General features: G+C 44.9%; 1 protein-coding gene across 1 annotated transcript in view; it reads right to left on the reverse strand.

Moving 5' to 3' along the window:
* Window positions 1–12,147, reverse strand: part of Cfap91 (cilia and flagella associated protein 91) — a 43,059-nt gene that overhangs the window by 14,838 nt on the left and 16,074 nt on the right. Inside the window, exons 7-10 of the mRNA XM_075962420.1 lie at window positions 10,245–10,422; window positions 8,138–8,295; window positions 5,063–5,245; window positions 4,079–4,221 (exon numbers count right to left, since the gene is read on the reverse strand). Of these exons, the coding sequence (XP_075818535.1) occupies window positions 4,079–4,221; window positions 5,063–5,245; window positions 8,138–8,295; window positions 10,245–10,422 (662 nt within the window). The remainder of the gene's footprint in view (window positions 1–4,078; window positions 4,222–5,062; window positions 5,246–8,137; window positions 8,296–10,244; window positions 10,423–12,147) is intronic.

The raw sequence follows: 12,147 nt of genomic DNA on the forward strand, positions 1-12,147 counted from the left end.
AATGAGGATGACCAGCAGATTTCCAGCCAGAATTCCTGATCAATAGAGAAAAAGGCCAAAGGCGGAGTTCTGTACAAGGCCGTGAGGCTCTGGCTGGAAACATGGCTGAGGCGTTAGACCAGAGTTTGGTTTGCGGCACCCACATTAGGTGGCTCACATCCACCTGTCACTCCAGCTGCACAGTGTCTAGCACCCTCTTCTGGCCACCTTGGGCGCGTGTGCGTGCACGCACACACACACCCACACACACACACCTCTCCCTCTCAAAACAATAAGATAAATATTTTATTAAGAGTGAAAAGGCCAAAAATAAAAAATAAGAAAGCTTCTGTGCTTTGAAGGACACAGACACTGTCTGGAGTGAAGAGATAACTTAGAGACTAGGAAAACAGTTTTAAAGTGAAAAAGGTCTAGTCTCTGGAATATTTTTTTTAAATTCAGTAATAAAAAGGCAACTAGTTTTTAAAATAGACAAAATATTCAAATAGACATGTATTAGAAAAACATACAAATTATTGATAGGTAGTTTAAAAGATCCTTAATGTCATTGATTATCAGGGAATTGCAAACCAAAACCCCATGGAGCCACCATCTCCCTGATACCGACATGGCTCGGAGCAAACAGATGATAAGAGACAGAAAGGAATCCACGCACACGGCCACTGAGATAAAAATAGTGTAGTCGATTTGTTAACAATCAGGAAGTTCTTCAAAAAGGAAAACAGTTGCCGTATGACCTATGACCTCCTCCTAGAGATACATCCAAAAGAACCAAAAGCAGCATGTCTATCCAAACTAGAACACAGAAGCCCACGGCACCAATAGCAGGAAGAACCGAAAGGCTGGTGAGGTGAGAGTGGAGAGACAGAATGTGGTGTGTCCATTAATGGGATATTTTGTAGTCATAGAAAAGAATGAGGACCGGGAACTGTGCTGGAATACGAGTGGGCAAATGGGGCGCCATTTACTGTAGGGCTCTGCTTATACAGCATGCTCAGAGCAAGCACATCCACAAAGAGGAGGAAGAACAGAGGCTGGAGGAAAGCGAGGAGGACGGAAGTGACGGCTCAGAGGTATGGGGTTTGTCGTGGGGACGATGGATTAGAGGGATGACATGCACAACCTTGTGGACGTGCTGACAGCCATTGAACTGCATACTTTAAAGGGTGACCTTTATTGTACCTGAATTTTTACTTCCCTCCCCCAGCTGAATGCAAAGGAGAAAGATTCAGGACACAAAACCTGGAGCTCACTGCCGGCTGACCATGCCGAAGATGATCCAATTCTTAAGACAGAAGAAAAATCACGGGGGTCAGAGACATGCAGGTCTGTAAAGACAGGGAGAGCGGCAGGGAAGGAATGAACAAGGGGAAGATAAAATCTTTTGTTTTTTCTTAAGTTTTAAAATATCCAGTGTAGCCGTGTGTGTGTGTGTGTGTGTGTGTGTGTGTGTGTGTGTGTCCGTGCGCACTTGCACACATGCATGCCTGTGCCATCACCACATGTGGGGGTCAGAGGACTGCTTTCTGTATTCAGCTCTCTCCTGCAGCCTGTCTGAGGAAGAACTCAGGTGATTCCTCAGCAAGCACCTTTATCGGTTGAGCCATCTCCTGGGCCCATTTGTTTGATTTTTGTTGTTGCTTGATTGTTTATTTTTATTGATCAAAAAGAAAATCATTTTTTATAGCACTAAAAGTAAAAATGTGGCAAGTGTGGTGGCGTCCACCTATAATTCCTGGTCACGGGAAGTGGAGGCAAGAGGTTAGGAGTTCAAGGTCTTCCTCAGCTACACAGCTATCCAAGGCCGACCTGGGCTGTGCGAGACCCATCTCAAAGAAATCAAAACAGCGTGAAAATGCATTGTGTGTTTATAGGACTAGTGTCAGTGAGCTGAAGGCCAGTAGCGTCCCAGGGATGAAGGGGGCCTTGGAAGCAATCTGTCCCACACATCGGAGAGGCATAGTATAAAAAGCCACACTGAATACTTTTGGATATTAGAGATTAAGAATGGCAAACATCACATATCAAAACTAATGAAATGTAGCAAAACTCAGTGTTTTGAAAGGAAATGTTTAGTTTAAAATACTTACATAAAGTTGATGAATGACTGAAATCGATAATCTATACATTTAATTTTTTAGTGTAGGAAAAGAATCACAGAACAACTCAAAGAAGAGATATTTAAAAATACAAGAAAAGAGAGAGTGTGACTATATGTCCAAACCTGAAAATCCATGGTTTGGAAAAATAGTTCCAAGAAAATGAGCAACCCTTCAGTAAAACAGATTAAGGAAAAAGAGTTAAGATATAAACAATGTTGCAAATGAAAAAATGAACGTGATTATATATAAACAATATGATCAGTAATCATGTCAAAAAACTGAACAGATAAAGTGAGATTCTACACAAGACAATTTACCAAAATCAATGCAAAGAAACTGTACATGCTGTAGAGAAACCGAGGCATGGGTTAAACTCTTTTCCATGAAGACACTAGTCCTACGTGACTTTGTTCGTACATCCTTCCACACTGAAGGGACAGATCGGCTTGGTCTTGCTTAAATTCTTCTCAGGGGAGAAGGAAGAAGAGATGCTCCCAGGTCACTTCAGGGAACCTGTTCAACTCTGGTATCGCACACAGGCAAATTAGAAGGAAAAGTAAAAGAGCAGAGAAGCGAGAAGTTAAACCAGATCCAACGATGTGTTAAAATGAGCAATGTGTCTGGACCAAGCAAGGTCAGCCACGATACAGGACAGATTAGCATCTGCAAACATTTGCTCTGGAAACACAGTCGATCATTGGATAAAGTAACATAAGCACATGGTCAAAAGCTTTAGCAAATCAGGAGGAAAAGAGAGTTTCTATAACGCAATACAAAGTACAGAAAAAATTCTTACAGAAAATGGTGAGCACGGTATTCAGGAAGGAAGAACACAGATGGAGACGCAGTCGGGGAGAAAAGACACATGTCATCATTTCAAAGGTCCTAAGCTTTTCCAAAGTGCATGTGTGTGTGTTCATATGGGAATGTGTTCTTATGTGTATGTGTAGGTATATGCTCATGCTTATGTATGTGGAAACCGGAGGTCAAACTCAGGTGCTGTTTCTCCAGAGGCAGCCAGCCACCTTGGTTCTTTCATATCTCTCAGTGGGACCTGGACTTGCTGATTACGCCAGGCTAGCTGACCAATGACCCCCAGGGATGCTGCTCCTGTTTTCTCAGTTACTGAGATTATACTACACCCAGCTTTCTTACCTGTGTGCTGGGGGTTGGACTTAGGTACTCACACTTTCCCAGGAGGTTCTTCACAGGCTGCTCCATCCCCCAGTCCTCAAGGACCTATTTTTTTTAAAATGTTGAGTTTGGGTTCCCATAGATTCTTATGTGTTACAAGAATCAGGAGAACAAGAAAATATCTATGGACAAGAGGATGTCATAAACCAGGGGTTCCAGAGTGTGACTCCTGGGCCTCCAGCAACAGCATCACCTGGAGACGTGAGCCTGCCCATCTCCACAGCCTCGCCCACATCTACTGAGCCAAACTCCGGGTGGAGTCTAGCAGCGCATCTCAACAAGCCCTCCATGGGCTTCTAATCCTGACATCTGATGGGCATCACACTTTCTTGCTTAGTTGATTTTTAAACTAGATTTAAAAAAAAAAAAAAGACCTTGGTCACATCTCCTCTTCCTCATGGTGCCCTCACAGAAAACATACAGGAAGAAAACAGAACGACTCTTAACAAAGTGATTCCCAATGCTAGAATTAGCTAACTTCATAGTTCCAAACTTTACCCTAAATAGAGCCCAAGTGGAAGCACTTTAAGAAAGTAATAGCCTCTGTATAAGGGAAGGTGACCCCTAGAAAGGCCTGTCATAGTTTGAATTGAAGGTGAACTTGTACAGGAGATCAGGACACGCAGGGGACCTCTGAGAGCAGAAGTCTAGAGAGGAGAAAGAATGCAGGTCGTATTTCAGGTGCATGGTCACTGTTGTCCATGATGACGTGCAATTCAGGGTGCAGCATTGCTCTGCAGAGGTCAGAGAAGAAGCGTCTAGTCTTCAGAGCCCCCCGATACCTTGTGAACCTCGGCCAACTCATAGTCCATCCTCGCGGCCCTCTTCAGAAAGCCGGCCTTGGTGGTGATGATCTTGGGCTTTGGAGCGTTGATCCTGGGCTGCGTCACAAAATCAGGGAGACATGATTCAAGTTCCACTAACCCTGTGGGAGGAAGCATGTGGTTTTAGTGTCCCCTGCTTACGCTGAACGGGCTGAAGGCGTACTGTTAGGACCATGAGCTTTGGAAGGTGACGTCTTTTAAGAGGATGAACTGTTTCTAAAGCGTCGAGTATGTGGAGTTAGCGTCTGCTCTCAGTGCCTTGGGCAGCTCAGTAAGAACCTATTCTAAACTAAAGATGTGTTCTACAGAAAGTACAGCCAGCAGCGATCTATACAGCTTTATGACAGATGGCGTCCCCATTCTAAAGTGGGTGTTCACCAACTCATCATATTTTGCTCTGGAGACACCAGCCAGGGCTCAAAGCTCAAGAGTCTGACCCATAACTCAGGATCTTGGCCAGAGGATGCGCCAGCTTGGGAGCTAAACTGTTAAAAATTGAAACAAGTTTCTTGGGCTTCATAAGAGGCACAGAGCCCTTCATGAATTGACCACCCAGTGACTTTGTCCTTTAGATTTCATTGTTTGTTTCATAAGCCCAGGTAAAGCTTTTAAATAAAAATATATTTCAAAGAGTGATTGCTGTCATTTCTTTTTAGGTAGAAATCTTGCTGAGTTGCCCAGGCTAGCCCAGACTTCTGGACTCTGGCGATTGCCGGTCTCCAGCTCTGAGAATTAGGAACCACAGACATTGGCTAGCTACACCTAAGCTACCACTTTTCATAGAGAACTGAATTTGCTCTGTGTTAGATTATTCCACAGGGGTTTTCTGTTCTTTGCGTCTGAGTTTTTATTACTTCATATGAAGCTGTATTGACAAGCACATGCCATCTGTTGGTTGTTGCTTTTCAGGCGTTCTATTGTTTACCTTCGGGGTTTGTTTACCTTCGTAGGTGTTGAGGTAGTGGTTTCTGACGACAAAGTCCTCTGAGTTGTTGTCTGGGAAACGACCAAGGCGAGACAAAGGCCCGTAGACCTGAGATCCAAAATCAGAATACTCCTTGATGATGTCTCTCCTCTGCAGCTTCCCCTCTATATTCTTCCCTTTTCTTAGGAGTTTTCTGATGTCTGCAATAAAGAGTACTGTCATGATTCTCTCCCAGATGCTACTCCCAATTATAAATGTAGACTAGTAAATTATAAATTAATAAATATAATTTATAAATGTAGACTAGTAAAGCAACTCGTTTGGCTCACAAGGAAGATATAGAGCTGAGTAAATTTTATGATGGCCCACGACAGCCAGAATGCAGCTCTAGAAACAGGTGTGCCATCTGTGTGGCTCTGAGTACCATGGCAGGCAGGGTGGCAGAAGGTGAATCAGCTCGTGTCCTCAATGTGGAGTCACACACACACACACACACACGCACGCACACACACACACACACACACACACACACACACACACACACATACACCCGCCCACTCACACCTCCCTTTGATAACTGCACGCTCTGGACTAAGAAGAAGCAGTCAATAGAAGATTGTGAAATAACCGAAAGCAATTCAGAGTAAATAGAAAATCTATGTTATGGCCAATGCTAGATCAACCCACCTCTTTGTACGGGGAGCACTGCAGATGCACGCTGGCTAACACCAGGGTTTCAGATGTCCTGGCTCATAGCCTCCAGCCTGGCTTGGTGGGCAGAGGGAGAAGGCGCACTTGTGCACAACCAAGCACTCATCCGGGAGTCATGCGTGCCCTCCCATCCGCTCTTCCATCACTTCTCCCCAGAGAGCCATCCCTTCTGCAGCCCTCCCTGGGCCACTGCTAACAGCTGTTACAGCCTGTCACTAGAGCGAGGAGTCCAGAGCCACTGCTGCCTTGCGCCTGCCGTTCACGGTTCGTCCACAGGACTTTTTATGTGACTTGGAGTGTTAGAATTTGAGAAAATAATTTTCATATGACTATTTATCTATAATAGTCGAATCCATCACTAGCTATGTCTTGTATCGAAAAGAAAAAAAATGTCTAAATACATGGCCAAGAGCTAGTGAGGTTAGCTCGAGAAAATAAAACAAAAGCTGAGTTCACTAAAAAGAATTTCTAAGTAAGAATTTAATTTCAGAAAAAAAAATCCATGTTCACATATTTTTCTAAAAAAATGTGATTGAATTGCTAGGGTGCATATCATTTGCTATGTATTGGTACTACAACTCTTCAGTTTTTTTATGAATTTGGGGCAATCTGAAAACTTTCAGAGCTGTTTTTAAATTTCTTTTTTAATTAGCTCCTTGAGAATTTTGTACAGTGTGGTTTGATTATATTTTCCCCCTCCTCCATCCTCTCAGAGCCACACCCCCTTTTCCTTCACCCCTCCTGTCCTCTCAGAGCCACGCCCCCTATTCATTCACCCCTCCTCAGTCCTCTCAGAGCCACGCCCCCTATTCCTTCACCCCTCCTGTCCTCTCAGAGCCACGCCCCCTTTTCCTTCACCCCTCCTGTCCTCTCGGAGCCACGCCCCCTTTTCCTTCACCCCTCCTGTCCTCTCAGAGCCACGCCCCTTTTCCTTCACCCCTCCTGTCCTCTCAGAGCCACGCCCCTGTTCCTTCACCCCCTCCTGTCCTCTCAGAGCCACGCCCCTGTTCCTTCACCCCTCCTGTCCTCTCAGAGCCACGCCCCCTTCTCCTATTGCCCAATTTAGTGTCCTATTTTTGTCTATTGTGTTCTCATCCATCAAGTCCAATCTGTGCTGTTCATATATTCTTGGGTGTGTAGCTCTCCAGTGGGGTGTGGCCACTTACCAGCGTCAACACTCTCAAAAGGTAAGACACTGTTTAAAACGTTAATCACCTTCTATTTTAAGTGTGTGTGGAAGTGAGTGTTTGTGCTGGAGGCTGGCAAGTGCCACGGCACACGTGTGAAGGTTGAGGACAACCTTCAGGAGTCAGTTCTCCCCTAACGACGGTGTAGGTCCTGAGGACCAAACACCGTTACCCACAAACAATCTCAATGGCCTCAGTAAGGCAATTTTACAGGTAATTTAAAAAAGTTTCTTTTTCAGTAGGAAATCTACAAAATTAAATAATAATAATTCAAGATTTAACCTGAGTTTTTAGTTTAGTTCTGTGTGTGTGCTGTATGTTCATGTGGTGCATGCACACGTGCGTGCTAGCAGGTGCGGAGGCCAGAGGAGAACACTGAAACGGGGTCTCACACTGAACTCGGGGCGGCTCAGCCAGCCCCAGCGATCCTCTCCCCTCCTCCCTTGCATTGGCAGGACAGGCACACTTAGCCACACCCGACTTTTCCCCGGGTGCTGGGGGTTTGAACGCAGGCCTTTGTGCTGGCCCAGCAGGCATGCTTAGCAACACTGAGCCTCTCCTCAGCCTCCGACGTAGTCATTCTCAATCCTGCCCTGAATGATCAGTGAAGTGAGTATGAAAATATACAATTATAGGATATATAATCATAAATATATCTGTGGCATTAAAAATCTCTTAGAGAGAAGCAATTAGGAAAACAGAAGACTAAAATAGCTTAGGGGGAAAGAATTTAAAAAAAAAAAACCAGTTAATTGCCTGGCGCACACTTTTAATCCCAGAACTCTGGGAGGCAGAGGCAGGTGGATCTTTGTGAATTCAAGGCCAGCCTGGTCTACAGGGCAAGTTCCAGGACTGGCTCCATAGCTGCTAAGAAACCCTGTTTCAAAAAACCAACCAAACAAACAATCAAACAAACAAGCAAACAACAAAAACAAACAACAAAACAGTTAATCAATAGGCTTCCTAAGTAGAACCTTGGTCTATGAGTGGGGAGCCTCATACCAACAATGGCATATGTGTGCCTGCCAAGAATTCGACTACTTATTAGAACATGGTCACCTGGCCTTCTTAGCAATTTTCCGCCAATGTCCACCTTCCAAAAGTAGCTCCTCTCTCTTCCTTGCCTATGCGATACCAAATCAGAATTCCATCATCGCTCAGCCCCCTCCCTGGCCGGCTCACGCCACAAATTACTTGACACGTGTGTGTTCTGGATCTGGGCCACTTTGGCCTCCTTCGCCTCCTGCAGCTTCCACCACTGGGCGTTCAGGTGCTTCATGTCCTGCTCATTCTGGTTCTCCTCGCGCCTCCTCAGCAGCTGCTTCAGAACCTCCAGCCGCAGGTCCTGCAGTCTTGGGGTGGGTTACAGAGCATTACTCTCCCAAACCGGAAGTTTTATTGGAGAGCCACAGAAGGCCCTCCCTAGGAGCATCATATTTGTGCGGTTTAAAAAGACCACTGTGGTAAAAAAAAAAAAAAAAAAAAAAAAAAAAAAAAAAAAAAAAAAAAAAAAAGAAAGAAAGAAAAGCAAAGCGGGACAAGTGAGCTGAAATCCCGGGGAGGTTACTCCAGCCGCAGATCTCTATATCGTGGGAGCTTGGGAAGGGGGGCATGTTCATGTACACAGTCCAGAAGACCAAAAGCAGACAGATAAGGCAAGAGGTGGGCTCTCTAAGCAGCTGAACCTAGAGAACAAGAGGTTTGTGGACAGTACCAGACTAACCAGAGTTAAGTGGAGGAGGGAAAAAAGCCAGGGTAGGTAGTAAGCAATCTTGAGACAGGACTGGTCCCTACACATAGTAGGAACTCGGTTATCAACCTTCCCTTTCATTCCTGAATCTGTGCTCCCCGCTCATGGGTTCTAGGGCTGCCTTGCTTATATATCTGACCACATGCAAGTGGTGGCGATGTCTGTGCCCTCAGCTGCTTAGGAACCAGTGTTTCTGCCTTGGGGAACCTGGTGTGTGCACACCAACCAGCACGTGGAAGGCTGAGACAGGAGGATTTGTATTCAAAGCCAGCCCGGACTACATAGAGAAATTCTGTCTCAGAAAAGAGCAAGGGACGATGGGGCTGAAAGTAGGGGCACCAGAGAGGACAGGATGTGCCTCAGATCTTCCCTAAGTGCAGACAGTGAGGGAGGATGGAGCCAGGCGATCAAGGCTTCTGGAGACTGTGCTATTAACATGAAGGCACACAGTCCTGCTGCTTCCCAGAGTGAAGGATATATAGTCACACGCTACAAAAGGGATCGGGTCTTAAGTACTTTGAAGGGTCTGTGACACTGTGAGGAAGCGGAACAGTTCCTGTCACCTAGTGACAGCAAAGCCACTGAAGCTCCATAGACCAACACATTGTTCCCACTTATGGTGATGTTGTAAACAGATGCACTCGGCAGCCAGCCATGTAAAGCTTGGCCAATACAATACTATGCAGCACTTGATAATGGTAATAACTCCCTATGTATGCTGACAGATTTATGTCGCTTGTTTATTGCTGTTTTATTTATGTATTTAGAGACAGGGCCTCATGTAGCCTAGGATGACCGCAAACTCAGTACACCGTCAGTGGTCTTGAACTCCTGATCCTCCTGCCTCTACCTGTTGACCACTGACGTCAACTTCCAGGCCAGGCTTTTAGTGTTATTTTACTGTGTTATTTTTAAAGCTTCTAGTAGGAATTTTATGTTGGTGGCAGCCCCGTATACCTCATATTAACCATATATCCAATGGCACTGAAGGGCCACACTGAGTGACCTTAGCTGTTCAGGATGAGAAAGAACACTCTGAGAGTCACCCAGCGATGGGCCCACCTAGTGACACACTTCTCAGAACACACCCCACTGTTAATCAGGCAGTGACTGTACTGAGTGGCACCAGGGTCACCCACAGCCCTCTGTTAAGCAGGCAATACCAGGGTCGCCCAGTGACTGTTCTAGGTGGCGCCAGGGTCACTTCTCCATCTTTCTTTTACTTCCATTACTTCTGTGGCAGAATGGAGATAATAGTGACTCTTTCATGAGGTTGTTGTGGGCGTTAAATGAGTAACCGCAGGAAAACTTCTCGAACTTAAGTGTGAAACAGAGCTCTCTGGAAGGTCTGCTCCGATGCAGACTGATGACTCTGACCTCCTGATTCAGTAGGATGAGCCCAAGACTATGGGTTTCTAGAGTGTTCTCAGAACATTGTGCACAGAGTGAGCACTCTGAGTGATGTGTTCTAAAAACCACAATAATGATGATAATGATGGTGACGGTGCTCTCACCAACCCAGGACAGCTCTCCAGGAGCCAGAGAACCTACTTTTCAATCTCTCCCTCTCTGAAGGCCCACTCCTTCCTCTCCATGGCGTTCATCATCTTCCTCCTCTTCTCAATTTGGAGGCTGTCGTTCAGTGGGGGCAGAGTGGCTTCCCAAGCACGCTTTTCCCGGGCCCGTTCTATCATCTCCACCTCAGCTTGTCCTGCTGGGAGACCTCGGCCTGCAAGGGAATATCACAGCTCAGGAACACAGGGCACACCCACAAGCCACCATCGTCAGCCTTCCTCCTGCCCTGTTCTAAATTCAAGTGTTGGACTAGATCATGATGTCACTGGGAAAGGTTCCTTGGACGCCTCAAAGCTTATGTGTTACCTGTGCCCTTCGCGCCTCCTCTTACTGAGGCAGAAGTTGTTTTGTTATAGAATATTGTTTTAAGATGAGTACATTTATTTATGCTATGAAACATTTGTTTAATAATGCAAAGAAGTGTTGCATTCTTTCATGTTGCATTTGTTTAACTCTGTGAAGCTGTGTTACTTTGCCTGCCTAAAACACCTGATTGGTCTAATAAGGAGCTGAACGGCCAATAGGATAGGCAGGGCTGGCAGGCAGAGAGAAGAAATAGGAGGAGAAAAAGATCAAGGGGAAAGGAAGAGAGGAGGATGTAAGGGGCCAGCCACCCAGCTACATAAACAGTGATGGAGTAGGAAAGAATGAAGGGTGTATAAAATAGAGAAAGATAAGAGCCCGGAGGTGAAAGATAGATGGGATAAATTTAAGAACAGCTGGCTAGAAACAAGCGAAGCTAAAGGTCTGTTATTTATAAGTAATAATAATAATCTGTGTGTATTTATTTAGGAGCTGCGTGGAGAGATGAGAGTGAAAAGCAACAACATTTTCGGTTGCTTACATTGTCCCAGGAAAGCACTGAGGAAACGGTCAGTGGCCACTGAATGGTCACAACTTCGAAAGTCCTGTACTAGACAAGTCCATGTTTTAAAATGCAAAGAGGGGCTGGAGAGATGGCTGATCTTCCGAAGGACACAAGCTCAGTTCTCAGCACCCACATAGTGACTCAAAACCATCTGTAACTCCAGTTCCAGAGGCCCTGGCACCCTCTTCTGGCCTGGTGGGCACGGGACATATTGTAGTGCACAGATTAATAGACAGGCAAAACACCCACATACTTAAAATAAAAATAAATAAAATTTCCAAAACATTAAATGCAGAGGGGAAAACAGATCTGAGATTGTAGCTTTGTTGAATGAAAGTTAAAAGGAACCATACTTTTAAAAAGGAACAGATGACAAAGAAATAATCCTGAGCCAAGAATCTTCCTTGTATCTGTCCCTCTAGTGAACGTACAGTCTAGCAGTGGGCCTCACTTCCACCTTTAAGAGTTCAAATACTGATCTAGTCATAGTCATAGCTATAGCTCAGAAGCACAAGCTAGGACTTAGCTCAACTTAACCTCCTCTGACCCAGGGTTTGGGAACCCAGTTGCAGATTTTATAGCTAGCAGATCTAACTGTAGCTTTGTCTTGGTCCATTATCTTCATAGGGCCAAAAACTACTTAAGGAAATAGGTATCAAGTGAGTTCCTGTTTAATATTTTAATTTTTATTTTAAAAATAATTATATAGAAAAGTCTAAAGAAAAATATATTTCTACCAAATACAGTGAGCTACTTCTTAATTTTCTGTTCTATTTGTTCTACGTCTTTTTTTATTCATTAATTCGTTTAATGTATGAAGAAATACATATGTTTAAAGAAATGAGTAGGGGCCAGGTGGTGGTGGTGCACACTTTTAATCCCAGCACTTAGGAGGCAGAGGCAGGCAGATCTCTGTGAGTTCGAGACCAGCCTGGTCTACAAGAGCTAGTTCCAGAACAGGCTCCAAAGCTACAGAGAAACACTGTCTCGAAAAAACAAAAAGAAAAGAAA

Source organism: Microtus pennsylvanicus, chromosome 1, assembly GCF_037038515.1.
Source record: "Microtus pennsylvanicus isolate mMicPen1 chromosome 1, mMicPen1.hap1, whole genome shotgun sequence".
In the NCBI taxonomy this organism is placed as follows: Eukaryota; Metazoa; Chordata; class Mammalia; order Rodentia; family Cricetidae; genus Microtus; species Microtus pennsylvanicus.